This window comes from Halichoeres trimaculatus, unplaced genomic scaffold (assembly GCF_033239565.1).
Source record: "Halichoeres trimaculatus isolate MK-OKI-2021-1 unplaced genomic scaffold, fHalTri1.1 fHalTri1_scaffold_7, whole genome shotgun sequence".
NCBI lineage: Eukaryota > Metazoa > Chordata > Actinopteri > Labriformes > Labridae > Halichoeres > Halichoeres trimaculatus.
This window is the reverse complement of record NW_027437185.1, coordinates 23,857,508-23,885,210: the sequence shown is the minus strand read 5'-3', so window position 1 is coordinate 23,885,210 and position 27,703 is coordinate 23,857,508. Positions and strand designations below refer to the sequence as shown.

General features: G+C 40.8%; 1 protein-coding gene across 6 annotated transcripts in view; it reads left to right on the top strand.

Annotated features, from left to right (window-relative positions):
* The window catches only part of dlg3 (discs, large homolog 3 (Drosophila)), a 93,062-nt gene that overhangs the window by 23,801 nt on the left and 41,558 nt on the right, over nt 1-27,703 (top strand). The window contains exon 1 of one of the 6 annotated variants that reach the window (XM_074674815.1): nt 1,410-2,568. The exons of 3 other annotated variants lie outside the window; for them this stretch is intronic. In XM_074674815.1, coding sequence (XP_074530916.1) covers nt 2,203-2,568 — 366 coding nt within the window. In that variant the 5' untranslated portion in view covers nt 1,410-2,202. Of the gene's footprint in view, nt 1-1,409; nt 2,569-27,703 lie in introns of those variants that run through there. 2 more of the 6 variants (XM_074674817.1, XM_074674819.1) reach the window with 2 other exon arrangements.

Below are 27,703 nucleotides of genomic sequence, written 5' to 3'. Positions count from 1 at the left end.
TGTGTTAAAGTGTGCAAGTCTGCTGTGTGTGGCTCTTGGCAGGGCTGTAACACGATGCAGTGCACCCTTACCCTGGAATAAAGGATGGATGCACAGACACACATTAACATACATGCGGTTTTGAGGCACTTTGTCCTAAATGTGAGTACAAACACGGAGACGCCACTAACAGTCATGTACGAGCACTGTAACATGCAGACTGTACAAATACACTCTCTCCCCGTGCAGACACACCCAGCTCTGTTCCCCGTCACATTTCATTAATAATGCATATATGCAGGGCTTTAATGGCGACACTCTCACATTCCCTTGTAGTTCTCTTAAAAATTAAACCCTTGCCCTCAGTGTCAGGGTTTTTTATATTGAGTTGTGATCTACACACAAATTCATAAAGCGTTTCACAGGCCGTCCTATCGCATTACTGGAAATATAACTGCCACGGATACATGAAAGCCATATAGTCTCTGCTTCTCTCTTTTTTTCCTCTCACACATTCTCACTCTCTATCTCCTCCTCCACCCACTCGAAAGCCAAAGCGTGTAATCTTGTTGGTTTCGTACACATGTGTTGATGTCATCATTGTGAACATAAGATGCATATTACCTCTGTGGTTCTTTGACAAGGCTTCAGGAGTGCCGTTTTCTCTTATTGTGCTGCTTTTGACCCACTCCTGTGATACGAGCAGGTGCTAAATTAAAGAATAATTTAACAGCAGCACTAATGAACCGGTGCTAAAATTCACTATAAAAAATAGGTGGAGGTATGCAGAGTGATGTGGAGTACTGCAGGGTGATACATAGACATGTTATAGTCAGAGGCAGGTCGAGTAATACCCAGGAGGAAAGAGGTTTTCATCTGCTGCACCTGCTTCAGTTGGGAGATTATTCACACACGTGTGTCATGACACAGAGCCTAATGTTGCCAGCCATTAGCACAAGAAAGCTGAACTAGAGATGACCACGGAGGTGACCAGTGACCAGGGCTTGCTCACTGTAGGTTGGATTTCGGCTGCATTGGTCTGATGAAAAACATGGATTAGACTCATAATTAGTGGATTAGGGTGGAGGGACTGCATTGAAGGATTACAGACTATGACTTTCTGACCTTTTTGTTGAGCAAATAGACAAACGCAGTGCTTTTATCGTGCTTTGAATTGTGAAGCACTACCTTTTCACCCTTGTCAAGCAGTGGTGTTTCTTTTTAGGTGCTGCTGGCCCTTTAAAAGCAGCTAGTGAAGCGCTTAGTCCTGTTGGTGCTGCTGCTGCTGCTGATGGCAGCGCTGCTAGTTGATTGGCTGTGGCTGTCAGGGCTGAGGTGCTGGAGGGATGCTGCTATGAAGTCCCCCACCCTCCCTGCCTCTCTCTCTCCCTCTCTCCCTCTCCATCTCCCTCTTGCTCACTCGCATCCCTCTGAATAATCCACATCTAGGGCAAGCTGGCTGAGAGGCGATCCAGAGCTCAGCTCCTCTCTGCAGGCTGAGAAAAGGAGACAGAGAGAAAGAAGACGATTTTCAACGCAGGAGGAAAAAACAAGAGATTTTCACGGAGCCGGAAGATACCAAGAATCACCAGAGGAAGATTTTCATCTGCGGATATCATTTATTTATACATATTGTTTATATATCTATATATATATTTGTACACACGCATATAGCTATTTATATATATACATTTATTCCTGTACATATCTGTATTTGTGCTCGTCTGTTTATATTAATATTTTTATATGTATTTGTGTGTGTAAATATATATGATATATAAACAAAAGAATATATATATCTATGAATTTATATGCGTATCACTGTGAACCAAGAGAAGCAAGAGGAGATTTCTATCATCGGGGCTGGTCTCTGATTCTGTGGTAGTATAAAATATTTTCAAGATTTCCTTTGATCTTCTACATCAAGAGGACAAAGACTACGTGCCCATTTTGTATTTTTGTGTTCCTGTTGCTGCTTCCCATCCCTCTCGATCGTTTTTTTCTACACCCGAGAGGAATTAAAAAAAACAAAAAAAAAACGGAGACTGACAGGATTTGACGAAAAAAGGAAAAAATTTGTAGAAATTCCTGTGATTAGTGTTATTTCCGTCGGCATTAGTGCTCCGTGAGCCGATCACAGCGTGCTGAGAGAGATCTGAGAAGGCAGCAGAGACAGAGTGCCACGCCGCTCGGCTCAGCGTCAGCCCAGCCAGCACAGCCAGCATGCACAAACACCACCACTGCTGCAAGTGCCCAGAATGTTACGAGGTGACCCGTATGGCTGCCCTGCGTAGGATGGACGCCCCTGCATACGGAGGAGACTGGCAGGCTGAGCCCTATGGATACCCACCTGGGTATGGGGGAGGCCAGACCTTACCCCCTCCAGCCTCAGGGGGAGGTGGAAGCATGGGAGGAGGAGGAGGCACTTTAGGGAGAAGTAAGGGCAAGATTATGTCTGGTGGGGGCCCTGCAGGCCCAAACCCAAAGGGCCAATCCAAAGGTGGCCCCAAAGTAAATGGCAACAACTCCAGCGGACAAGGTGGATGGTGGCCCGAGTGCACCTGTACTAACCGGGAGTGGTACGACCAGGTAACTCATCTTCCTCTCTTTATTAGTAAGCTCAGGCCTGAGGGACCTGGGATCAGATGAGTTGTAGTAAAACAGACACAATCATGTATCAGCTGAAGCTTTAAATCTAGGGAAGAGAATTGATATTTAGTATTCACCCCAAGCCCTCTCGTTCACCAGTTGTTGACTGTGGTTCTTCTGTTAGACGCAGAGTGAGGAACACAGAACAGGGCTGATCCAGATCATCTGCTCACACATGGACATGATCTTCATGTTTGGGTTTGATACAGATGAGTAATGCCTATAGGTTTAACACACCTTGTGTATGTCATCAGAGGCTTATGCCGATGCAGCGACCACAGGCCAAAAAAATGGTGCATTTCCATTCATTGAAGCAGCACTGATACGCAGTTCTCAATTATTTCAAGCTATATGTACAGCTTCTGGCATAAAATGAGAAATTAGATATGAGAAATTAATTATGAGATCAATATATTGAGTCATCAGCTTAGAGAAGTTCAAATCAGTCTCCAATTCCAGCTCAGATCTCCTCCTGGTTGTTCTTATCAGGCCATTTTGCATCAAAGTATCACAATATGAAAGTTCTTAATCATAAAATTGATAATCAAGCAGTAAAATGTGTCTGAATGCTGCTTGTCATACATGCTGAAGTGTGCAGATAAAACCACCTCTCTACAGCAGTCTCTTTTCTTTCCAGTACCTTCCTTTATTTACATGTATTTGTAAATTACAGTTGATAATAGGTCAGAACAGCTTCAGAGTCTTTAATTAAGCAAGGTGCACGTATGTGTGCACGAGAGTGAGCTGGGGTGGGGGAAGGGTGGCTTGGCGAGCATGAGATTCAAGGAATGGTTCTGGCGTTGCATGAGTATGTGTCTATGCAGTCTCATATTCGCTGCGAGCGAAGCCTCTGCGTTGTTTGTCGCTCCTCCGTTTGCCTCTGATGGCGCTTTTTTGAGCAAGAAATGTGAGGCAACAAGAAGACAGGAAGAAGGTGAGGGGAGAAGCACAGGGGTAAAATGGAGGCTGAAATTTCACTGGCAGAGGGGAAGAAATCCCCTGAGCTGAGCCCACAAATGAGACGCAACCTGACTGATATTAGCAGATTACTATGGCCAGGTGAAGGTTTTAGATTTGAGGTGGTGAATGAGTGGTGGATGCTTTCTTCTGGGTTGTGTTTAAATTATCTGCAGCCTTTTTTTATCAGCTGCATGCAGACCAATCAGGCTTGTTCCATGTTTCACACATTTGGAAGCTCACAGCAGATGTGATTATGTAAGCATTTATTGCTTACATAGAGATTTGACTCTCCATCAGTATTGCCCCCTAATTTTCTATCGCTCATTTGCAGCATATATATTCAGTATGCGTCCTTCATGTCACACAAAATCCATTTAACAAATTATCTTTTGAAACTACATTGTGATCAACGTAACGATCACATGTTGATGTACTTAGCAAACCTTTCAGTAGCCTCTCATCTGGTCCCGTCTATTTGAAGACACATTGCTTTCTGGCTGTATCATGCAAACTCTGCAGAGAAATTCCCATCCTGGCATTTGTAGCAGTAGTTCAGAGTACCTAGACTAGGATCTGAGCGGCTGGAATCACAGAGAATGAATCAGCGATAGATGATTTGAAGGGGGGAAAAAAGGCAGCAGTCAGTGGGGTGAAAATGCTTAGGTTGAAAAAGAGAGAAAGAAGCCAATAAAGGCAGGCAGTGGGCCTGGAGAGGGGGAGGGGGTTATGTAAGAGGAGGCAGTTGGTGGTGCTGTCAGAGAGAGAAAGCAAGCAAGGCCCTGACATTGTGGACAAGCATCTGTCCCTCCATCTCCTAAAAAAACGTGAAAAGCAGAATGTGCTCCTCTTTCCATGACCAAGCTGAAGCACAGCATAAAGTGGATTAAGATGCTCTCCTCAGTCATCGTTGCTCATCCTTGAGTGGGAGATGTGAACGCCACCCTTCCCCCTACTACCTATACACAGCCAGAGAGCAGGGCAGTTATCACACACGCCCAAACCCCCCACACACACTCGCACGTCTGTTATCTTATAGCTTTCATAACAACTCGTGTATTGGATGTTAGCACGATGAAAAGCAATAACCTTGCACAGTTATTCAGAATGATCAGAACCGGCTTTTTATGACCACATCGTTGACATTTTTAAACAGCTTCTGTGAGTGTTTACGCCATAACGTTCCATGTATGTGCGAGGGAATCATTACACATAATGATGCTGTGTTAATCCAGCCTCCTTTATCATCTACTAAACATTCCTGTTGCTTTTGTCAGGAACTTACGAGGATAATCGTAGAGGAGGGACGTCAGGATTATTAGAACATTCTTAAATATAAGAGCGTTTGATTTAAATCTGAGGAAAGTAGAGACCTCGGTCTGTTGGGAGCTTCAGTCAGAACTCTTATTCCTCTCCCCGAGGGCTCCAATCTGTCTTTGTATGTTCTCCAGCTCTGTGGCTATGATTAGTTTTAAATATTAATTACATTTTACTTTATTTATTAGCATCAAGATTTGGCCCCAAAATAATCTGCCAGGCCCCTTGTTTGTCACAGGACTCTGCAGTGAATGCACAGGCATGATGGTGTTCAATGTTGGGAACGTACTTCAGTGATTATGACCTGAAAGGTTTCAGGCCTTGATCAAGTGTGTGTGTATGTGTGTGAGTGTGTCTTTGACAGTAACATTGGTGTCATTGGTTTGTACATCCGTCTTAAGACGACATGTTTGTCAGATTGGATTTGTCTTTCCTGTAACAGCCGTATTAAAGGACCGGATTTACATGTGCTTCATGTCCAGATATCTTGAGCTGGACCCCCTGCTGTTATGTTGAAAGGCTCCATCTGAAAACACAAATACTCTCATTAGGTCATGAGAGGTTTATCCGTGTACTTGTCTTAGAATTTAAAAACAGTCAACGAATGAGCAACCAAAACCATAATCACTTAGTGTATCTTTTCCATTGGCTTTACATTTACGTATACTTCCAGCCTGTTTCCATCGCCTCCTCTTGTGAAAAGAGAAGCCAAAGCACCGTCCTAATGGGTGCTGGCATAGGCACTGAGGGAGGTAAGGCATGTGTAGGGGCAATCTGGATAGTAAGGCCACGTGACTGTCATCACAACCCTAACTATGCTAACCAAAACACAGATTTGACTTCCTGATTTAATGTCAGATTTCCTCTGCATAAGTACATTTTTGTGTTCATGAGAGAAGACAAGCACATTATGGAAAGTTCAGGAACTCGTGGCTTGTTCGGCACATTTTCGGTATCAGTTCCTCTTCTCTGCCAATGCTGCAGGCTGCCCGCATTTGTTAACAGAGCTATGTTTTTAATATCAATTAACTAACAACTCAAAGCCATCCTCACTGAAAAATGAACACCTGCACATTCATCAGCGACCAGCTGGCGATATTAACAGAAACCATGTTTGAGGAAAAGAACAATGTGTATTTTGATTTTCTTGACCCATGCTCCTCTTTTATAAAGGTAGAGGCTGGCTTTAAGACTTGTTCTGCAGTCAACCACCGGGGGAGCTCCAAAAGTTTTGGCTTCAGTCTGTCTTAGACTATCTGAGAGTCTACAACCTGTGTATTATTTTTTGTTTTATTTGTTAAACACAGCAAAGATGGATACAACTTTTTTCATTACACTTACAGGTTAAGTTGCTGTAAACACATTCAGCACAATGACTGATTTAAACTTTGGGTCGCCATACAGCAATAAAAAATGTGGAAACACAGCAGAGAAAATGAATTGCTGAATAGTATAAAATAGAGCTGTCGGGAAAAAAAAACAGATTATTAAAGTATTATGTTAGCCAAAGCTGGCCAATAACATCAATCAGCATTTTTCCACCTGTGTCATGCATAATGTATCTCTCTGATACAAAATAAGTGCTTGGTATCATCTCACGTCACGTTCAGTAAGAAATGGTATCCATAAATTGGTCAAGTTAAAAAAAGAGAACAGAGAAAAGCTTCAAGGCGTACAGTTGTGGATGTATTCAATGTTGCCTGGAGCTGAGAAGATAGTCTGATCTTAAATATGATCCAACATTTCTCTCAATGGTACTGAGCATTCCTTCATCCTCCCCAAATCAAAGTACTTCTCCTCATAAGATCAGGAAAACTTGACCTCCAGCAACATGCCCCATCATTAAAGCACCACTTTGTTGTGACTTTCTTGTTAGTAAACTCATAAATATGTTTATGTTCATACATCTGCTTGTAGCTCTCTTTTGTGGGCTGCCATTTGGTCACATTTCTGTCAGGCCAGCAGTGTCAGAGTAATGACTTGTGATGTCGCCTGGCACATCGGGCCAATATTCCAGGTGCTGGATGGCTGCTGGGCTTCTTCACCCCAGATTTCTGTGCACCTTGTACATTATTTTGACTCTTTATTAGGTGCAATGACTCCTCTTGCTGTTAGATGTGACAGCTCTGGCCCTTTGCACATCTGTGACATGACTCCTCTTCTGAAAGAAATCCAAGGCTGCAGGCTTCATTTTCTTCTGAAAGGTTTTTGCTTTTTCCACTTGTGCTTACATTAATTTGAGCATCGTCCTCACACTTATTCTCAATGTGGTACAGATAAAATGAGACTTCCCATATAGAAGATTAAAAGCGTAAAATCAAGTTGGAGCCAAAGATTTCACACAAGTTGAAAGAACCAACAGGAGTAAAAGTCTGTAACCATTTCGTCTCACCCCATGCATGACGGCACAGCACTTGTGAAGTCATAATTCCTCTGACATCACTTTTAAGCTTTAGCATCAGATTACATTTCATCTTAAGACCCTGCTCCCCATGTCGTCCCCCATCTCTGCCACACTGGACCCAACAAGCCTTGAAAGGATTTTGTTGTGAGTTATTGCATCTGCCTCCCTTATTTGGACCTACCAACTTACATAATGTCTGCTTTCCCCAGTGGTGAGGTGTAAGTCACCAAGAAACAATCAGTAACTGCAGACGGCAGACTAAACTGACATTTACTCTTCAGAGAAAAAGCTGTTAATTGTGACTTTGGTAGTACTGTATGTACACCTCAAACGTACCTCTGTGCTTAACCCTTCTGTAAGACATCATGATAGAGTTTCGCCATTTCTTGCAGCGTTCTTTCAAATTGTGCACGGCAGTATAAAATATTTAACCACAGTGAGCACTGATGGTAATAACGTGAGGGGCTCTACAGGAGTTTTATGAACTGAAGTAGTTCCAGTGAGAGTGTAGAACAGCTGCAGTCGTCAGTAAGTAAGTGGATTTTGATGAAAAATGAGTTCCAAACCTTTAGTCGTGTGTGACCTGCATTTCCTGGAAAGATTAGACTCAGGCAGTAAGATCCAGTTCAGCGTAGTTTCTCCATCATTGTCATTTTGTCAGCATGTTGGAGGTTTTGGTTCTAAAAGACTATGATATCATCCAATAGTGTAATACAGGAAGCAGTGTCAAGATGATACGAGGATGTTATTGAAATGTGCAAAATCTAAACCCTCGAATCATCGCTCAAATCTTTTCCTCTGGTGACACAGCTGGATAAAGACTCTAAGAGTGCCAATAATTCATTAGATATTTATTTATCATATATTGCTATTATTATTAATAAAGCAAAAGATGTACAGAAAGTTTTCTAAAAGTTTGCTAATTTTTGCAGTAGGAGGAAGACAAATTTACTGCATCATGTATTGAAATTAGAACTACTTTTATCTTGTGTGCATGATATGAGGAGTTTGGGAAGCGGCTGTGTACACTTTGTTACCATGTGTGATGAACCAATTTTCAACATTTATCTTTCTAGAAGTTTTTAGAGAAAACATGTGAACACACTCTTATAATAGGAACATTATCAGAGTTTCTACAAGATAATGAACTTGCACACAAAGTTAAAACATTTTTTGGGATTGTTGCAACGCATTTTTGGAAAACAGCATTTCAGGCTTTCAAACAGTTAAATCAAGAAATGATTAATATGCCAACATCTCATACAAAATCAAAATTTGATTTCTTCTTGCAAACTCCTACATAGTATCTTCCGTTCTCTTCTTGCATATCCCTCGCCCACACACACACCGACACACAGTGGAAGTATAAGCACACACACACACACACACACACACACACACACACACACTCGACACAGACCTTTACCCCCCTAACAAAGTGTTTTTTTACCCATGAAAGTTTGTGGGTAAAAAGAGGGCGGTGATTCATAGGAAATGCACTATAAAACACAAGGGACAAGGTGTGCTGCAATATTTATGTCCATTTGACAGAGGTTTGCTTTTTATTCGTTGTAACAGGGGGTAAGGACGGAGCGCTCGAGTAGAGGCAAGTCAGATGTTGACGTTGGCGCAGAGGTAGACTTTGACTATGAGCCACCATTACAGAAGCTGAAGAGCTGGTGTGCAGGGAAAGCTGCTGTAGCTGTGACCCAGGACCTGAGCTGTGTTGAAGCCCACCTCCTCCTACACAGCCTCCACTCAGCAGCTCTCAGCTGTTGTTCTTTACCTTTATACAATGCTCAGGAACTGAATCTGTTTTTATTTACTGACACAGAGGTCCTCTCTGAAATGCAGGACACACAGGGATGTGTTGAAGTTTTATTTCTAATCTAAAGTGCCTTGTTATGCAATTTGGCAACAGCTTTGTGATGTATATAGCGCTGTACAGTTTACAGATTCAGTGGCCTGTATGTGGAGTTGTTTGTCCTGCTGAAAGCTGAGGCTGCCATGCCCCTGTGATACATATGGTCATTGTCAGAGGCGCTGCCAGAGCTCAGCCCCATATCAGCTCTCCTGCTCCCCTCTCTGACTCTCTCTGCCTGCCAGGGGAGGAGAAGAGAAGAAAAGAGAAGGGAGGGGAATGCTGTTTGTTTGTTTGCCTGCTTTGTTTTATTTAGAGGTTTTTGCTGATCACAGAAGCGACTGGCCTAGAAATGTGACTGTGCTGTGCAGGGCAGAGTGGACTCCTGATTCAGCGATGGAAGCATCAGATTTCCTATTGGAGGGAGAAGCGAGAGACGTAGGGCCTTTGATGGGATGAGGCGGCTGCATTAAATGCTAAACCACTGTTGCTGTCACTTTAAAGAATCAGACATCAGTGCCTAAAAGACTTCATGCCACATACAAAAGCTTGTTTCAACAAGACTGTGCTAGCATTTTCAGCAAGGTGTACGAGCTCCATCACCCACATGCTGCTGTGGAAAATGTGTATATCCAATCAATATCAGAGAAGAGCTGGTCCCTAAGCCTTCTGACTCCTCTTCATTTTTGTGGGGGTGTGTGGGTGCTTTCAACAGCGCTTGTGCTTTTATTGCTTTTATTCAACCATCATATCAGCTGTTATTTTGGTAACACTCTACACTAGGGTAGTAGTTACAGTACCAAAGAAACAGGAGACGACAGCTGAATTATAATACAACATACTTGTCTTAAGGTTTAAAAAAATCTGAATCAGATAACTCACCTGCTGACCACATTATGATTTTTTTTTCAACTCTTTTTATTGACTTTTTTTGCAGTTGACAAATGTTTGTAAAGGACAGTAGTATAACTCAGAGGTAGCATGTGAACAAACTTGTCCCCCCTCCCTCTTCCCATTTACCCACCTATTTCAAGTCAAAACCAACCAGGGACATAACACATATTAACACTTAATCACCTGTGCACACACACAAACAGACACACATATTCAAAAGGAGACGGACAATCCTCGAGAGACAGTTTAAAGAAAAAGGAAAAAGGGGTGGGGGGTGGTAATCATTTAAAAACAGCATACCAGTTTACAAACACATATTGGAGCATAAGCAATAATGGTTCAATTGATGCCATGGAAACGTGAAGAGATAAAAACACTGTCAAATAGAAAGTGTATGTGTATGCATGCATAGGCCGTACATATGTATATGAGATCTAAAAAGACTGAAAATACATAAATAGATAGGTAAAGCTGAAAGTGCAGGGGGAAAACAGCTTGCATGGTGAGATAGAGAGGTCAGAAGAGCAATTTAGTCTTTAGTCTTTATCAGGGAGAGAGAAAGAGAGTTAACGTACAGGAGGAGAAGACTCCATGAGCTTTGAAATTTACTAACACAGCCTTTTAGTGCAAACCTGATTTTTTCAAGTTTTAGATTATAAAGAACTTCTTTATTCCAGAAAGCATGCAACGGAGGACTAGCCAGCTTCCAATTGAGCAGGGTCAATCTTCTAGTCAACAAGGTCAAAAGGCAACAGCTCATTTAGTTGGGACAGAGAAGGTGGTTTCAGGGGCTGTACCGACAATCGCTGATAGAGGGTTGGAGGTGATAGTCTGGTTATATGCTTTGCTTAACGTGTTAAAAGTGCTGTCCCAAAATCACAGCAGTTTAGGACATGACCATCTTTTACAGGTGTCACTAAGAGTGGAGTTAATTCTGGGTGATTTTGCATTAGCAAGTCTTTTATGGGGGACTCTGCATTAAATAAGGTTAACATATCGAGGAGGAATGGACCAGGTTTAAAGCAGAATCCCATTGTTGATCTGTTATGTTCATGGTCAACTCGCTTTCCCATGGGGCTCTTTGTAACATTAGAGAGTTCCTATCTTTAAATCTTTAAGGTGAAAAAAAGAAAGAAAGAAAGCTCTATATAAAAAGCTAAAATGTATAGATATTCCCCGTATAAATTCAACTGATCATGTGTTTTCAGAGGCCTTTAAACACTCTGAATTTTTACATCAGTGCAGCACCATGTCACATCCGCCCCTCTTCTCCTCTCCAACTGAAATATTGTTTTCATTCACTAATTATTTCCTGTTGCTTCCATTTTTCAGGAGCTAAATTGCTTCTGAGAAACTGTCTATGATTTCCGACACTTCCTGCTCAGATGTTTCACAGTAACAGATTTCTGTTCAAAGAGATTGATCTCTCCTATTCAAGGTGGGCTTTTAATCTGAAACATCTGCAGGAAGTGTTGAGTTAAATCTACAGTGGCTGAACAATGTTTGATAGGATGTGATTTGGATGAAACAAGTTATTGGTGTTCATAAAATATAGCAGCTTTCAGCAGAAGTCTGGTAATAAGCTGATGTGTATTCAGTGCTGTGTGAAGCTTACATGATGGTGGTACCAAGCTTTCAGAGTGACAATTTTAAAACATCTCCTCAAAGGTTGATTTATTCTTGTCTGACATTTATTTGTATGATAACAGCATTTGCGGAACATATTTACTAGGGGTGTAACGGTACACAAAAATCACGGTTCGGTACATTTTCAGTACAGTATGGAACAACGCAAAACCATTTGCTTGTTTAGCATGTTTATTAAACCAAAAACCTGCCATTATACAGCGAGGGGGGAGGCTCTTCAAGCTCTGGTTGGTCGTTAGCAGCAGCCATGATGCACAAATCAGTCACAAGCTCCTGTGGCTACGGAAGCTCTTCTGATTGGCTCACCGTAAGACGTCACGTCCACATGATATGCACATGATCGCGAAGCACGAATCGCAGACCACTTTCCTCATGAATATTAAAACGCCTTCCCTGCTCAGCCAATCATAGACGAGTACTCACGTGAATATTGAAGAGCCATGTGTAGCGGCTAACGTAAACTTACTGTACTCGTTCGAATACAGCACTGTACCGAACCGAACAGCCTTATGGAGCGGTTCGGTACGGATACATGTACCGTTACACCCCTAATATTTGCATAATATATAATCATTTTTTTGTCAGAAAGCTAGCAGGTAAACTTCTGTCTAGCTACTTGGATCTCATCTAGCTGTCGAGCTTTGGGGGACTGGGACCCCATTTTCTTTGATAGTACATAAAAACATTGTTGTAGAAACTTGTGATTGTGTGATTATTTTCAATGAATAATGACAATTTGGATGAAATCCCTTTAGTTTATATCCTTTTTTAAGTTGTGTTGGGGCATTTTGCCTTTTATTTATTTGACAATTGAAGATGGGAAGTGTGGGAGTAGAGGGTGGGAAGCAGTGTGACAAGTGTAATAGCCTCTGTACATAGGGTATGCGCCCCAACCACATTCAGTTTTAAGGTAAAGGCCCAACTTCTTCCTTGTACTCTATCAGATCAAGAGAGTTACCATCCTAAACCCTTGAACCAGCAAAGAAAATTTTAAACACAATTAGCCCATGGTCCTGGTCAGATTTTTATTTCTATTATTAGTGAGTATCTGCCAGTTCAAACTTAGCACTGTTTTTTTTTTTCACTGAATTAAACAAATTAATTTAACAATGACTTATTCCATGTAACTTGGACCGGCTAGAATTGCAGTAAAACATAAAATCAAAAGATCTGCTCAAAATTAGAGCCTGACCGATATGGGATTTTTGGGGCTGATGCCGATACCGATTCAGGGGGCAAAAAAAAGCTGATATCCAATATATCAGCCGATATCTGATATATCGGCCGATATCTGATATATCGACCGATTTCCAAAATTTAGGCTGATATATATAATAAATACATTTATATACACAGGATATATACTGTATATGAACACAAATTATTTTAATACCCATATGATTCAAGACAGAGACAGAACACTATTAAATTAAAACAAGGAACTTTGATTATAAAACTGTCAACATAAGAACTGTAGTGTAGACCAATGATAAATAAGAACAAGCTGTAAACACAATAATAAATAAAGAAGTCAAACTTTAAACACAGAAAGTAGAAAAAAAAAAGTCAAACTGTAAGCACACAATGAGCAACTTACACAACGCATTTTAGTCTTACATTAGATAATGGTGGACGTGTGAATTAACAGTAGCATTTTTCTTCAAAAGCAACTAACACGACGTTAAAACGGCATTCTATAGTCTTACATTACATAATGGTGGACAGAGTGGGCGGGCACTCAGGCAGTGTGCAGCCCAACACACAGACACACAGGAACAGGAGCGACAGAATCTCAGCGGAGCAAAATTTTTTATTATCGGCTACATTTTGGCCGATGTTGATGAATCGGTGACGGGGATAATCGGCCCGATTAATCGGCCCAACTGATTAATCGGTCGGGCTCTACTCAGAACGGTGTCATATTTATTTTAATCAAAATGCTTATCCTAAAATGTACAGCGCTCACATAATGTTTCCTGTGAGGCAGTGTCTGAAACGTGGTGTGGAGACAGCAGAACATACTGTGGAGCTCCAGAAAACTGATTAAACCTACATTCTTTACCCCACATGTGCTAATTGTCTAAAACCATGTTTTCAACTGCCTTCTCTGTTTGTATTAGTTGCTATATTCAACATGCTGTAATCGGTTGCGTGTTTACTTTGTAGATGTTGTTTTTGATTGGTAGTATTGAAGGTAGCTCTGTGATACCCCCTCATAAACAGTTATAATTCATATATTTCTAGAGGCTGATGGATTGTTTTTGTGTTCTAGTTTGAAGTATTTCCAGACAGCTGACATTTTAGCCACAGGGTTGCTAAAGCCAGGTTAGTTGTGCATTTCCTTTCTGTTTTAAAACATGCTCATTGCCTACGATAGCCGATGACTCATATTGTCTATCAGTTAAAAAAATGCAGAGATCAGTGCTGATAGGCTTGCTCAGATTGGGATTAGGAAATCATACTTTGGTCAGCTTTAAATCCATGCAGGAACTACAATGAGAGTTACAGAAGAGTCAGAGTTAACATCACAAAAGTCGGACCAGGGTTCAAAGTGTGGCCATTGGTTTATCAGATACAGACAGGTGCATGTTTGATAGTGAAACTCTGTCTTAATTTTGTTTAGCATAACTTACTTACAACTATTGCTGGTCATGGTTAAAGCTCTTTCTTTCATTTTCTCGGAATTTGTGTAAGTATTTGTGTTTATGTGTGTTTGTTGTGTGTTTTTTGTTTGTGTGTTTGTGTGTGTATGAGGAGGACATTTGGCGCAGCAGTGCGTTTCTTACCATGTGTAGCTGCTCCGAGTGCCATCTCTGTCTAATGCATTATCCAAGCAGCCCCTCAGCCATTTGGTCTGGCCTCTCATTTGTGTGTGTGTGTGTGTGTGTGTGTGTGTGTGTGTGTGTGTGTGTGTGTGTGTGTGTGTGTGTGTGTGTGTGTGTGTGTGTGTGTATGTGTGTGTGTGTGCATTGTGTGTGCTGTTTTTCAGTGTTCTTCATTTCTATCATCCCGATCCTGTCTTCCACTGCTCTTCTCCTCCTACGCTCTTTCCTTTTACATGCATAGTACGAATCAAAGGCTTCATTTTGGGGTGTAGAGCAGAATTCAGAGAGGATGCTGCTGCGGCAGACACATTTAGACCAAAGCTTCGGTTCTACCAGAGGAGTTTGATACATGATGCACATACTGTGTTTTACAGGAATACTGTAAATGTGTCCTATCACTCTTGTTCTTTCTTTAATCGAATCAAGCAACCCCTGACTGCACATTTATGACATGGAAAAAGTATTTATCTTCATTTTTGCGCTCTTTGCTATCATCTATGGATACAATTACATTTTATCTATACATTATTTATTGTCCCATTAATGGTGGCTGTTGGGGTATTAAAAATGCATGAGCAATCCCAGTTTTTCAATATTGGATAAAAAAAGATGAACACAACCAGAATGCTGAATATTTTGGCACATATCTCATCAGTTGTGCTTGTTATAAATTTATGACCCACTGGATATGACTGAACTACAAAAGAAAAATCTTAAAATGATTAATTAATGCTGAAGATCAGGGCACTATTAGATTCTCTGGTTCTCGGGCCAGTTTTTGTCCCAGTTTGTGAGACTGTCAGCTGACCGCAAGTTTGCCGTTCTTTACCAGCTCAATTCTTTGACCAAACTTTTTTTTATCCACAACCTTTTTCAAAATCGTTTTGTTCCTAAACCACTTTAAATTGTATTATCCACTAGCACATACAAAGAGCATTTTCTGTAAGCACCACCTCATTATATGAACAGTATACACATGCAGTACATTATGACAGCATATGTTGGTCCCCCATGGACTTCCTGTTTCCCCCCGCTGAGCAAACAAGACGTGAGGACAGCTAATAATTTCCAGACATATGTCTGTTACACGAGCACAGACCTGCACATGAACTCTGAAATGTGTTCTACTGATTATTATCAGTCTTTGTTTTCTGTAAGTAGAAATCGACCTCATCCACCCACTGAGCAGGGGTGGACCAGGCAAATAATTCAGGTCAGGTGTTGACTCTGTCACAGTCCACTCTGTCTTCTTCGTTCTACTCCTCTTCCTCTGTGCTCCACCTTTCTTCCCTTTCTATTCCACCTGGCAAAAATGCTGTCCAAGAAGCAGCACGCAGACAGCAGCAACATGTTGGGAAGTCATACTGTAGAGAGCTATGGCAAATGATTGAGCACAATAAACCAGTTACAAGGCTCCCAGAGGCCTATGATAATGCATGCAGGTGGGGAAGTCTGTTTATTCCTTCTTGCTGTTCACACTCAGTAGGCTGTGTTTACATGCAGCTAAAGGACGCGGTCACACTGGTGAACCATACCGTGCTTAAGCACGCTTTGACCCTAAAGTCCAGATCGTCTGGCCAGTGTAACAGCAAGTGTGCCATGCTTAATCACGATTCACCTCTCTGCTTTGGCACGCTTCATAGAGGTGGGCTTTAGCACGGTTCACTTCATGCAGCAGCACGAGCTCGCGGACATGAGGTATAATCCATGACATATGACTGCTGCAGCCGTTCCTCTCATCCCTCTCATCAGTGACTCTGATGAGATTGCGCTTCGTGTAAACACACACTGCACGATGATGTAGGTGGGCTGTGTGTCTAAAGTCTGGTTCATATTGGAGTAGTGTGACCCCTGGTCATGTTCTTTAGCAAGGGAACGGCGCTGTGGTGGGGATTTGTAAGTATGGCACCGTTTGAATGGCCACTGTGACCGCACCCTAAGTAGTCGGACTATGAGCCAAATCTGCAGATCGTACTGTTGAAATGCATGTAAACAGCTTAGTCAGACCAAGAACAGACTGAGCATTGCTTGATCACCATGTAGATAATGCGACTGCTATTGGATTTCATTTAGACTGGGTAGGAAGCGGGAGGTCTCAGCGTTTGGTGCAAGCAAATTTCACCGGGTGAGGGAGTAGATGACTTTAATAAACAGGGCTGTTGCACTCCAACACAACAAACAAACAAACACAAATAGCATGGCAAAAGAGAGCAACAAGTCTCGATTTTGGAGTGAGGAGGAAACAACCTTCTTTTTAATGGATCTTAAGGGAATGAAACTTTAATGGATGGGAGAAAACACAAAACAGTGATCTGTTAAAGCTAATTCAATACACACTCAGGTTTGCCTATCAAAAAGGGTTACAGCACCACATATTGTAGAGAAGTGCGACGTTTTTGGCCTGAAGTCCAATCATCTTTTCTGCATCTATACGCAAACAACACAAGATCTCCAGCTGTGACTTTATGATCGAACTGTGACATTCGCAAGACCACTGGGTGCATACTGACTGACAGCTCATGGCTAAACAGACCCTCAGGCCTACAGGAAATGTCCTGGTCCTCCTGAAGTACAATACACACCGACCACTTAGTTTGGAAAAATTGAAGCACACATCTCAGCCAAAGAGACAATCACAAAAGGCCTGCCCTCATCTTGGTTTGGATCAAAACAGTTCAAGCAATCCCAGCCTAATCCAACATCTTAGTTTTGAAGACTCACTGCCTTGAAGTCATTTTTGTGGATTCATGACTTTTTATCTTCTTTTTGACTGTGCTTTTTTTTGGCAATTCCTATTTTTCCACATTTAATTGCCTCCACTTATACCGATTACAATTTTAAATATTTTTACACTGTTTACAGTGGTGTGCATGACTTGTCACTTTAAGTTTTCTAGATTTTTCTTTTGGTTGAGGTATGGATTTATAGTTTGGTGTCAAATCCAAAATGAAGAGTCACAGTTCCTCCCAGTCTGATGAACTACAGCAAAACCTTTTTTAAAAGAAAAGTACAAAAGTTAACATTTATGTGCAGTAGTGGGCATATTTAACATGAACTTATTTCACATCTAATCCCTGGGTAGCAAACTCAGGTGGTGTACTCCTAAATAAGTCAAACTGTTCACCACAAAACTCTTAAACCATGATTCTAAAAGTGCCACATATTAACAGCTACATTATTTAGAAATTTAGAAGAACTTAATGAGTCTTTTTGAGTTTGAAATTTGGTACGATATTTCTTGAAGTTATCTAAAGGTTAATTTTTAAGCTAAAGTGTCTGACATGCTTGTGGTCTGAGGCCCTCTTTTATTATAAGAGAATATACTGACTGTTTCAGTCAGCTTAACCCAAAGATCTTTTAATTATTTCATGATGATGTAGTATTAGGAGGAATATGATGCTTTGTTATCTAACACTCAGTTCTGTTTGTGGTAAGGATGCACCAGTTCACAGAGAGCACATTGGTATTATTGAAAGCATGGCACAGCACCACCAGGCAGCTGAAGTTAAAAGACAGAGGATTTCCTGCAGAAACGACAGTCAGCAGTTTCCATGATGTCTTCAGTGACTTTTGGAAACCTCTGACTTGTTGACTCCTGGCCTGGCTTTCCTTGTTATGGTGTTTTGTTATTGAAGTTAAGAGAAGTATTATCTGGCACCAACAGGAAGTGTTTTACTCTGAAAATAACTTAATATTTTATAGTTTGATTTTTCATAGCACATTTGGTTAAGAGACACAAATTACTAAGGGCCTGAATTTTCACAAACGGTTTTTGTTGCTCACCAGTAGAACAGATTTTTATCATAGCCTAAACAGTTTTTCTTACTGTTATATACCATGATGCTGGATTACTGTGATTACTGAACGTGCCAGTATTTAGTGTGTTAGCAGGCGGTGGTCCAACCTTTCACTTGGCAGCTTCACTGTCAATGAGCTTCATGTACAAAAATGATAATTCATGGCTACTGTTATTAGATTTATATGCCGGCTTTAGTAAATTGATAAAGTTTTACACAATTTGATTAATAAGGCAGTGTAATTCAGAAATTCTCCTCTAAAAGACTTTGTAATTAAGTACTTTGTGAAGATCGAAGCTATGAAGTCATTTGTAACACCCTCATTAAGATTATTATATCAGTGCACTACCTGGGGAGTGAAATCACTTTCGGTGGAGCACAAATTTGGTGCTTTGCCAATGAGGAAATGTCAGTGCAAAGGCAAGGCTGGTGCTGTTGGAAGTTTCTGCAAAATGTAGATGTTATCATAAAAACTTTCAAGATATCTGTTAAATGGTACAGCTTGGTGTTAAGTGTTGAGATACATGCCTGGATTTAACATTAGTCTTCTCAAATTGGAAGTTTGCATTTGGTTTCATTTTCTGATAATTATGCAGTATTTATACTCCACAAACCTACATTTCTTTATACTCTTATTACTCCCACTGCTGTGAAATGTGCAGTATGTTCTTTAAAAACAAGAGTTTAATCCTGATATGGAAACTGTACGCTGTGATCAGCTCTTTTAAAAAGGATCATGTTCCTCTATCACAAACAATGATTCAAAAGGTCTGATGTTACCTTTTAAGTAATGACAGGAAGAGTTGCCTCAGAGCTGACATCCCACAAGCTCAGACATGTAGAGAAAGAACAAAGCAGGCACTTTTCTTTTTATTTGCGTTTTATAAAGCAGCTGGAAATAAATCAGGATGCATAGTGACATGGCTGCTTTATACAGGAGGCAGACGTCTTCTCTGACAGACCCTTTAAAAGCTACAAGACGCCTATTGATCCAGACTGTGCTGCTCCAGGTGTAATAAGGCTGGGCAGGGTGGATCGGATTAATGTTCTTAAACTAAAGTTGACAAAGCACCAGATCCTACACACATACATTTAGATGTTGGCCCGACTTATTTTATTTGTGGGTATTTTGAAGACAGGAAACATTGTAAACCATCATCATGCTCTATCGTCGACATTGGAGGATGAATCTGTGGGCATGAACATTTTTTTAATGTCAGCCACATTATTTTCTTCTAAAGCAGATGATAAGACGCTCAGATTTGACATTAAGTTACATGAAAGTTAAATCAGATTTATGTTGGATATGAAAAGAAATTTATTTTTACTACTGTTCATGTGAGACTGGCCCCCCAAAGCTCCATTAACACCTGTGTCAAAATATTAGTTTTTCACTTAGCAGTGAAATTGTTAACAGAATCATTTGTAAGATGTTAAGGCAACAAGTTTTGCATTACTAGGCATGATTATGGGCGTGGTTGACTAAAAGCATCCATCGATCGATCTGATTTCTTCTCCTTAAGGGGGTTGGTTCACAGAGCTGGCAGTCCAAACACATCAACCCAGACATCCTTCACCCCAGTAACATTTTCCAGCTCCTCCTGAGAAACTCTGAGGCATTCCTAGACCAGGTGGTTGACTGGCAGTTGGGAACATTATAACTGTTTTCAATGAGGCTGGTCCTCCTCTTTGTCTGTTGCAGAAGGTTGATCTGATCTAAAGTTAGGTTGAGTCAGCATTTTGCTATGGTGACCCTACCAAACCGCTTCTTGAGAAGCCTGTTGGTGACTTCACTGTAAGGTTGAAAATAATGTTATGGCTGCTTAATTTGATTTCCTTTTCTCCTATTTCCCTGAAATATGATGCTATTTTTTTAATATACAGGATTACTTTTCAAAAATCCAGCAGCAGCAGATTGTTAGCTTAGTTAAGCTTGAACGGAAAGAAGGAGAAACAGAATTACCCACAATTTAACACACATGTACAGTAGTTCAATATAATTTGTTTCCTGCATCTGGCTTCATATGCAGCGTACAGATATGATGACAGCATCAATCCACTTTTCTAAAAAGTGTCCACTGATACACAGAATACACAGAATGTTGCACTAAACAACTCTCATTGACATAGATTACATCCAATATTTTCTTCTTTTGGTAAGAAAATTTAACCCAGCTAATGTTTCATTACAAAATAAAACGTTTACATGTCATATTGATTTCCAAATTTCAACTCTCATTCCTATCTTCACATTATCAAAGAAAAGCAGCATCGCTGAGCCCTCCCCGAACGTGAACCAGCGAGTGTCTTTTCAGCTGTCAGTTTGTGCTGTGATGATGCAAGAGAGCAGGGTGGGAGGGAAGGGATTAAAGAGAGGAGACCGGCAGAGAGGGAGCAATGGGAAAGAGGGGAGAGGTGAACAAATGAGAGGTGAGGCGTACGGAAAAGAGAAGAGAGGTGTAGAAGCCAGTAGGGAAGAGGGAGAGGATGAAAAGGGAAAAAGGAGGAGAAAAAGAGGGAGGGAGGACAGATCAGAGCATGTGCTCAGACACAGCTCTGTGTTGCCATGGTGCAGGCTCAGTCAGAGCTGCACAGTAGCTTTGCTGCTCAGCTAGCTAATTACCCACAGACTGCAATGTTGATACGCAGACGGCCAAAGCCTTCTGGATTTCCCTCAGCCTTTTTTTCCTTAATGCCGCACTGACACATGAGTACAAGTCGAGGAATAATTTTTCTGCTTGCGTGTAGTTTCCAACCTGACTGAAAATACAAACCATAAATGTGCCGTGAGCAAGTAGACGGCAGTGCCGTTGAACACTGGCTGTGCTCTGCTGTGTCAGCCATGCCACTTGTGTAATATAAAGAGAGAGAGCGACATTGTCCGCAGACTGACGCCACTCTCTGACAGGCTGCAGATCCTGATCAGCCTGCTTATAAAACCCAATATGGGCCATTGTGGATTAATATTCACCATTAAAATTTTCAATTATGTAATCAGCCAAATCCAAGCCCTGCATATGCTCACTAGAATTTCTCAGCAGGCAGGGATGCAGGAGGGGAGGGAGGGAGAGAGGAAGGAGGAGGGGGCTCTGAATGATGCAACATCAGTCCACGAATTCACCAACAATTTTTAGGTGGTGTTTAAAGCCAGGTCTCAAGAGGTTGAAAAAATTAGGCATGGCAGACTTACTGCAGCAATGTTCAGCTTTAATAGATTCAAATGAAAAATAAATACTGGATGATTTGAGCCCAAACATGAGACTGTGCCATGAGAAAATGAGAAAAATAAAATTTCCTGTGTGTTTTGAAAATTGGACACACCCCTTTCCAAAGGATTCATGTCTTATAGGCAGACACTTACACATACAGGATGAGGAGGAAAGCTTCCTGACAGACAGCTCCCATCCTCTGTCTTGTCAGTTTGAGCCTTTGGAGTCTCTGGCCAAAGGTCTTTTTAAATACCAAACACCACCGCAATCCTAATAACCACTAAGTGACCAGCCCACAAAAATGACCTGAACTGTTTAATACTTTCTTTAACTTATTTAACTTAATCTTGTTTTACCTCTACTTTTATATTGTGTCATAGATATGTTTTTTTTCTATGACATTCTATTCTAAATTTAAGCATGTTTATTGCACCTTTTTGATAACAAAATAAAAACAATTATGATGATTTTTTTTTAAATGAGCTTTGGGAAAAAAAAAAGTTGTATCTCTTTTCAATGCTGAATATCATCTCAAGAATGCCAACACTATTCTTATACTGTATTTTCTTTGTCCAAATATAATCGGTTATTTTTTTAAAATTCATTATACCAAACAAAATCAGGTTTCAAGAATGTCAAAAATAATCAGATCTAAAAAAGTAACACATTTCTTGTAGCATCTGGCTTACACTTGTGAAAACAGATGCAGAATAATGTTTATGATACAAAATTTTTAAAGGAAAGTAGTTTACCTTTTACATTTGAAACAACATGGTACCAATGCCTGGTACCTGGCATTTGGTATCGGTACTCAACAGTACCCATTTTCTGTACTCTTGTTTGTGGTGTTGTGGTTAATTTTGTGTAATAATAAAAACTCAAAGTTTTTCAATTAAAAATATTTATATATCTCAATATATCTCATGTCCAGCATGGAAAATTGCCTACTCTTCTACTCCCTCACAGTCACAAGGATGGTCGTACCTGCCAATACTCCTGTTTTCTGCAGGAGTCTCCCATTTTTTTAACCCTTTAACCCTCTCCCGGTTTGTCAGAGTCTAATGTTGGCAGGTATGAATGTGGTACTGTTTGATTTTATGTGAATCGGTACTCAGTACTACAGATTGAATTTGGGCAGCAACTATATAAGTACCGAATTCAGTACCCATCCCTAAATACAGTTGAGCATTTAGGTATATTTGTTGAAAAGTTTAAGCAATTACGCCAGGGAATATTGGAATGTATATCTCAAGAAACAATCAACTAATCAGGAAAATAACCAACAAGATAACCTATCATGGAGTTATTTCAGCTTCAGCTGTGGTTGTAGTTGTTTCTGTAGTTATTCTGTTTTAGTTTGGACCAACTTGTTTTGGGAAGATGGCGACTCATCTTGTCGTATTAATGCTGTGTTTGAGTGGTGGGAGTCTGTGTATTCTGTCCAACAGAATACGTCCGACAGCCGGCCGGTTCCTGTGCTTCATCACAGGAACCTCTGTTGAAAGCCTCCCAGCCTTGAAATGCTTAGTGTTTTCCGATCAGTGTTTGTGTCATCCATCCTTTCGGGTACGGTGTGTCCTGCCTGAACACAACCCGAGGTAGGCAGACAAGAAGGGCAAATCTGGACCCTCGACAGGAGGCAGATTGATTTGGCAATCACTTAAGTGCTACAAACGTTTCAAACAATGCCCTGTTTTTTTTCCTCTCTGCTGTTTGGCACTAAATCTGCCAGCATATGGATAAATGTGCTCATGTATTCGTAACTATCACAGAGAAACTAGAGCTTTTGTTTCTGTTGCCTCGTTGTCCTACTTACTGTAATTCTTTATCACTTTCAACACCTACTCTCATTGTGAGCCAAAACTCAGCACGGGTAGTGAATGGAGACATGTGAATATGTGGGCGTACCCTGAGTGGAGCTTATAGAAAGGCACAGAGCCTCGACCATGACAGGAGGATCCCTGCAGCTGTCTGTACAGACCTGCTGAGCCCCCTTATGAGAATTTGACCAATGGTTTCATTGTGCTTTGGGTCAAAGTTAGCCTTGCTATTTTCACTCCAGTACTTTTACAGTGGAGCTCTAAGCACTCTGTATTTTCTCTCTGTGGTTTTATTGCTGTCTCATGATTTCAATTTGTGAAGCAGCACATGCTAAGCAGCTATCTCCCATTTAATCTTGTGCAAAATATAACAAACAGATCAACTCTGAGTATAATTACTCACTTGTGGTTAAAGGCATGTAAGTTATTTAATTCTGTGACAAGAAACGAGAGAAAACCTCTTGTCGGTGTTTGCCATGAAGCGCATCAGACGAGCTGCAGATTTTCAAGGCCTCTGGACAGACTGTTTGTGACATCACAGGGTTCATGAAGCAGAATCACGATCCAGTGTTCCCCGCTGAAAGAAAAGAAAGACGTTTAAAATAGAAAAGGTCTAATTGCAACTCTGAAGATTGTGTTCTGGGGTACTTGGTAAAGGAACGAGGGAAATGAAGAAGTGACAGAAGTGAATTAGACGAGAGAGAGAGCTTTCATTGACAAAGCACAAAGTACTGTAGACCATCTGGTGTGTTTCAGGTGGCGCATGATTTCAGATTGTTAGTTTTTACGCTGCTTCCTGTAACTCTTTAAGATGATGAGATTGAGAATTAACAAGTCAACTAAGACAAATGAAGACAGACGACAACATATCAAAAGTAAAAAGAAAAGATTCAACTATTGTCATGTCTGTCCAAGAAACATGTTGTGACCTTAGGACAGAGCTCGGTGTCCTTTTGCTAAGCTAACTGTCTGCTGGCTTTGAAATTGATCCTCTCAAATATCTCTGTAAAGACAATAAGTTAATAATGACACAATTATAATAAATTGATAGTCTGACAACATCGTCTGACTTGCTAAGCATGGGCAAAGGGTTAAGTGCTACATAACAGCTGCAGAGCAAATAGCCTCTCTGACATGTATTTATTGGGGCCAAAAGGGTTCCCTCCAATGCAAATAAACCTAATTTGAAATATTCCCAAATTTCCTGACGCTGAAGTCAACAACTGTGCTTAGTTTGGAAACATTGTAATTTCTGCTGAGAGCCAGTGGAAACTGCGCTGCGGTATTTGTAAGCATACCCTTAAACTTTTCATCTGAATAACCTAAACAATCAAGATGTGCATGAAGTATCTAAATGTAATTTTCACGTTACTTTTTTTATAACGATTAGGAGCGGAAATCAATCCGGATCAGTCTGTAGCTCAGCCTCTGCACATATGATGCAGTGTTTTTATTTCAATCTGAACAAGCTCTTTTTTGCTAGCTTGCACCATGAAGTAATTTGTTTTCTAATTTCAAAACTTGTGTTGCAACTTTCCTGAATCCATTCCACGATACAGTGGTAAGGACTTACTTTTTCCATTCAGTTCATCTTATATGTGAAAAGAATTAAGGGCCGTAAGGATGAGAGCTCACAGTGCAGCTCTGTATAGTTGCAGAGTAGAGATGTGGCAGCTTGTCTCAGTCACAACTGGGCACAAAGCTTTGTGGAGCTGTAAAACTTTGTGGGTGTTTTTGTGCTTAAATATCATTAGCACAATTTGCTTTGCGAATTGCACCTTTAGATGGATCAGATCTCTGTACCCTGAGAGCATCTGCTTTAAATTAACAGGCAAAGTTTCCCTTAAAAAAATAAAAATAAACCAGCTTGTAATGGGGTATTGTGTTTTGCTCATGTATGTTACCTTTAAAATTGAGAAGCTCAGGAAAGGACTTGTCACATACATTGTTTATTGTTTACTGCACCTGAAAGTGCCAAATGAGAGTACATTTTGACTGACAAAATGTATAACTGCCCTCTTGGGTAAGGAAATCCATCAGAAGGGAGTTTAGTCAAAAATTTGATAAAGCATTTAGTTGGATACAGAGTTACTTTTGTTCTCTAGTTCAGGCTGACTTATCTTCTTTATTTGTGTTTCCAGGAAATGAAAAAGTCAGAAATCGTATGAAAAGATTTCCGTGTTCATCGTGGTGCACACATTCAGTTTTCTGAAAACCAGTGCATCAAATCAAGCATGTACCTTGTTTCCATCAGAAATGATAAGATAAAGCGAACAAGAATCTTTCATTTTTAACTCATTGATGCACAACTTGACCTTATTTCTTGATCCTTATCATCTTCAGAACTCAGGCCAGTAGTCTCAGTAACTATGCAGATAATCTGAACCCACAGATTATCACCATCTTTGCAGCTTCACACGTTAAGCAGACTCAGCGTGAACAAACCAAAGACTGAAAAGTCTGATCAGAAACGTGAATCCCTTTTCTCTCCATGATGACACCACAGCAGTTGAATTCTTCTCCCTTGTTGAGTGAGGATGCTACATGACGGTGAGACTTTAAAATGGCAGCATTGAGTTGTGTGCGGTGGTTGTACACTGTCAGCAGGGTACTCAGGATTGAACAAGTTTAGCAGCTCTCTCTGTTGAGGAATAAGAGGGGGAGCAAGTCATCGGGAGCTGTGAGGTAACGCTGCAGTGGCCTCAGATGTAGAGGAAGTGGTGGGGGCGGGATTTTGTGAAGCGGACTGAGGACACTCATACGTGACAGGCTTCCTTTATCATGCTAACTTTCACCATAGCTGTTAATTTATGATTAAGCCTATTGGTGTTGACTGTGAGATCCTGTTAGTCAGTGACTGATTTAAACCTGTTATCCTGTAACAGACATGGTTTTTCATATGGAAGGATGATGCAGCTAATTTTAAGATGGAAATTATTTTAACCCACCGAATGCTGATACGTTTGCTTCAAATAATGTTCAACTTGTGTTAAAAAATGTTTCTGAAGAAAAAAGAATCACATTGATGTGTGTCGGATGTACACTTAGTCAAAGAACATGGAATATGTTAATTGGTGAAATTCTATCATTTTTAAGCAAGAGGCAACCTCTGGTGTTGAAAATAGAAACCACTACATAAGTGCAATGGCCTGCAGTGCCTTGAGTGTCCACTTGAGGCTGACTCCAGAACCGCTGAATCAAACATGTTCTTGGCTGAGGTCTTACCCTGTAAAACTCATTTCTTCCTTTCTGTCATTGTAAGAGCATCTGTTTGGGTTGTAGAAAGGCTTAGCATTAGGCTTGATTAGGAGTGTAGATGGTTTGTTTGACAGGTGATTATTTTATTGCTGTTTGTGAGGCAGAACCTTAACCACTTACTGCCTGAATTAATTTAGAATTATATAAAAAATGTGTTTTGTGTTCTTACAGATGCAAAATTGAGTGTAAATTTTAAATTTGAAGATAGCAAAAACAACTGATATAAATAAAGGTCCCATATTATGCTCTTTTTCGGCAGTTTAATATGGATCATTGGTGTCTTCATGAAATGGTAGTAACATGTTTTGGTCCAAAAAGCCAATAAATCAAGCACAGCAGCATTGTTTCCAGGCTCTCATAGCTCCTCTGTTCAGAACACTCTGATTTCGTGGGCGTGACCTTCATATGTAAATGAGCCACCGCTGATACCGCCCAACTCTTACACGTCATTGAGAACGGTGCCACGAGCTCCGAGTGCACAATGTTTAGAAAACAGCGAAGCTCATTTACTGTAACATTACAGGCTAAAACAACAGGCTAACTGCAGCTAAAGTTAGCATACTGAAGCTAACACAGAGACAGGGGGGACACTGAGGAAAAGCTCTTACATCTGCTCCACAGCACAGGGCATTTAAAATACTCACATTTCCAGGGTCTGAGGTTTCTTGATGGATGGTTGGTAATGTCCCTGGATTCAGGACCAGTCTATTCGCTAGCTCTCTGTTGTACTGTCCAATTTTGGAAAAGCAGTCGGCCGTGAAATGACTAGCACGCACATGCACAGTTTTACTGAGTGTAGCTGGCACATTTCTCTCATAAATGAACTCTAGCCGCTTAGACTTGTCTTCTTCCGAGATGGGAAGCTTGTGCATGGAACTATGTGGCTGTTTACAGCCAAAAACCAAAGCAGGGGAGTGGGCGGGGAGGGGGTTCGGGGTAATCTGCTCCGGTGGACCAATCAGGTCAGACTTCCTCCTGATTGGTCAAAAAAGGGAATCGCTGACACCGGCAAATCCCCCAAATCCAAACAGCTCGTTTTAGGTCAGGATTTTACATTTACAAGCACTACTAAGTACAGGTTTTGTC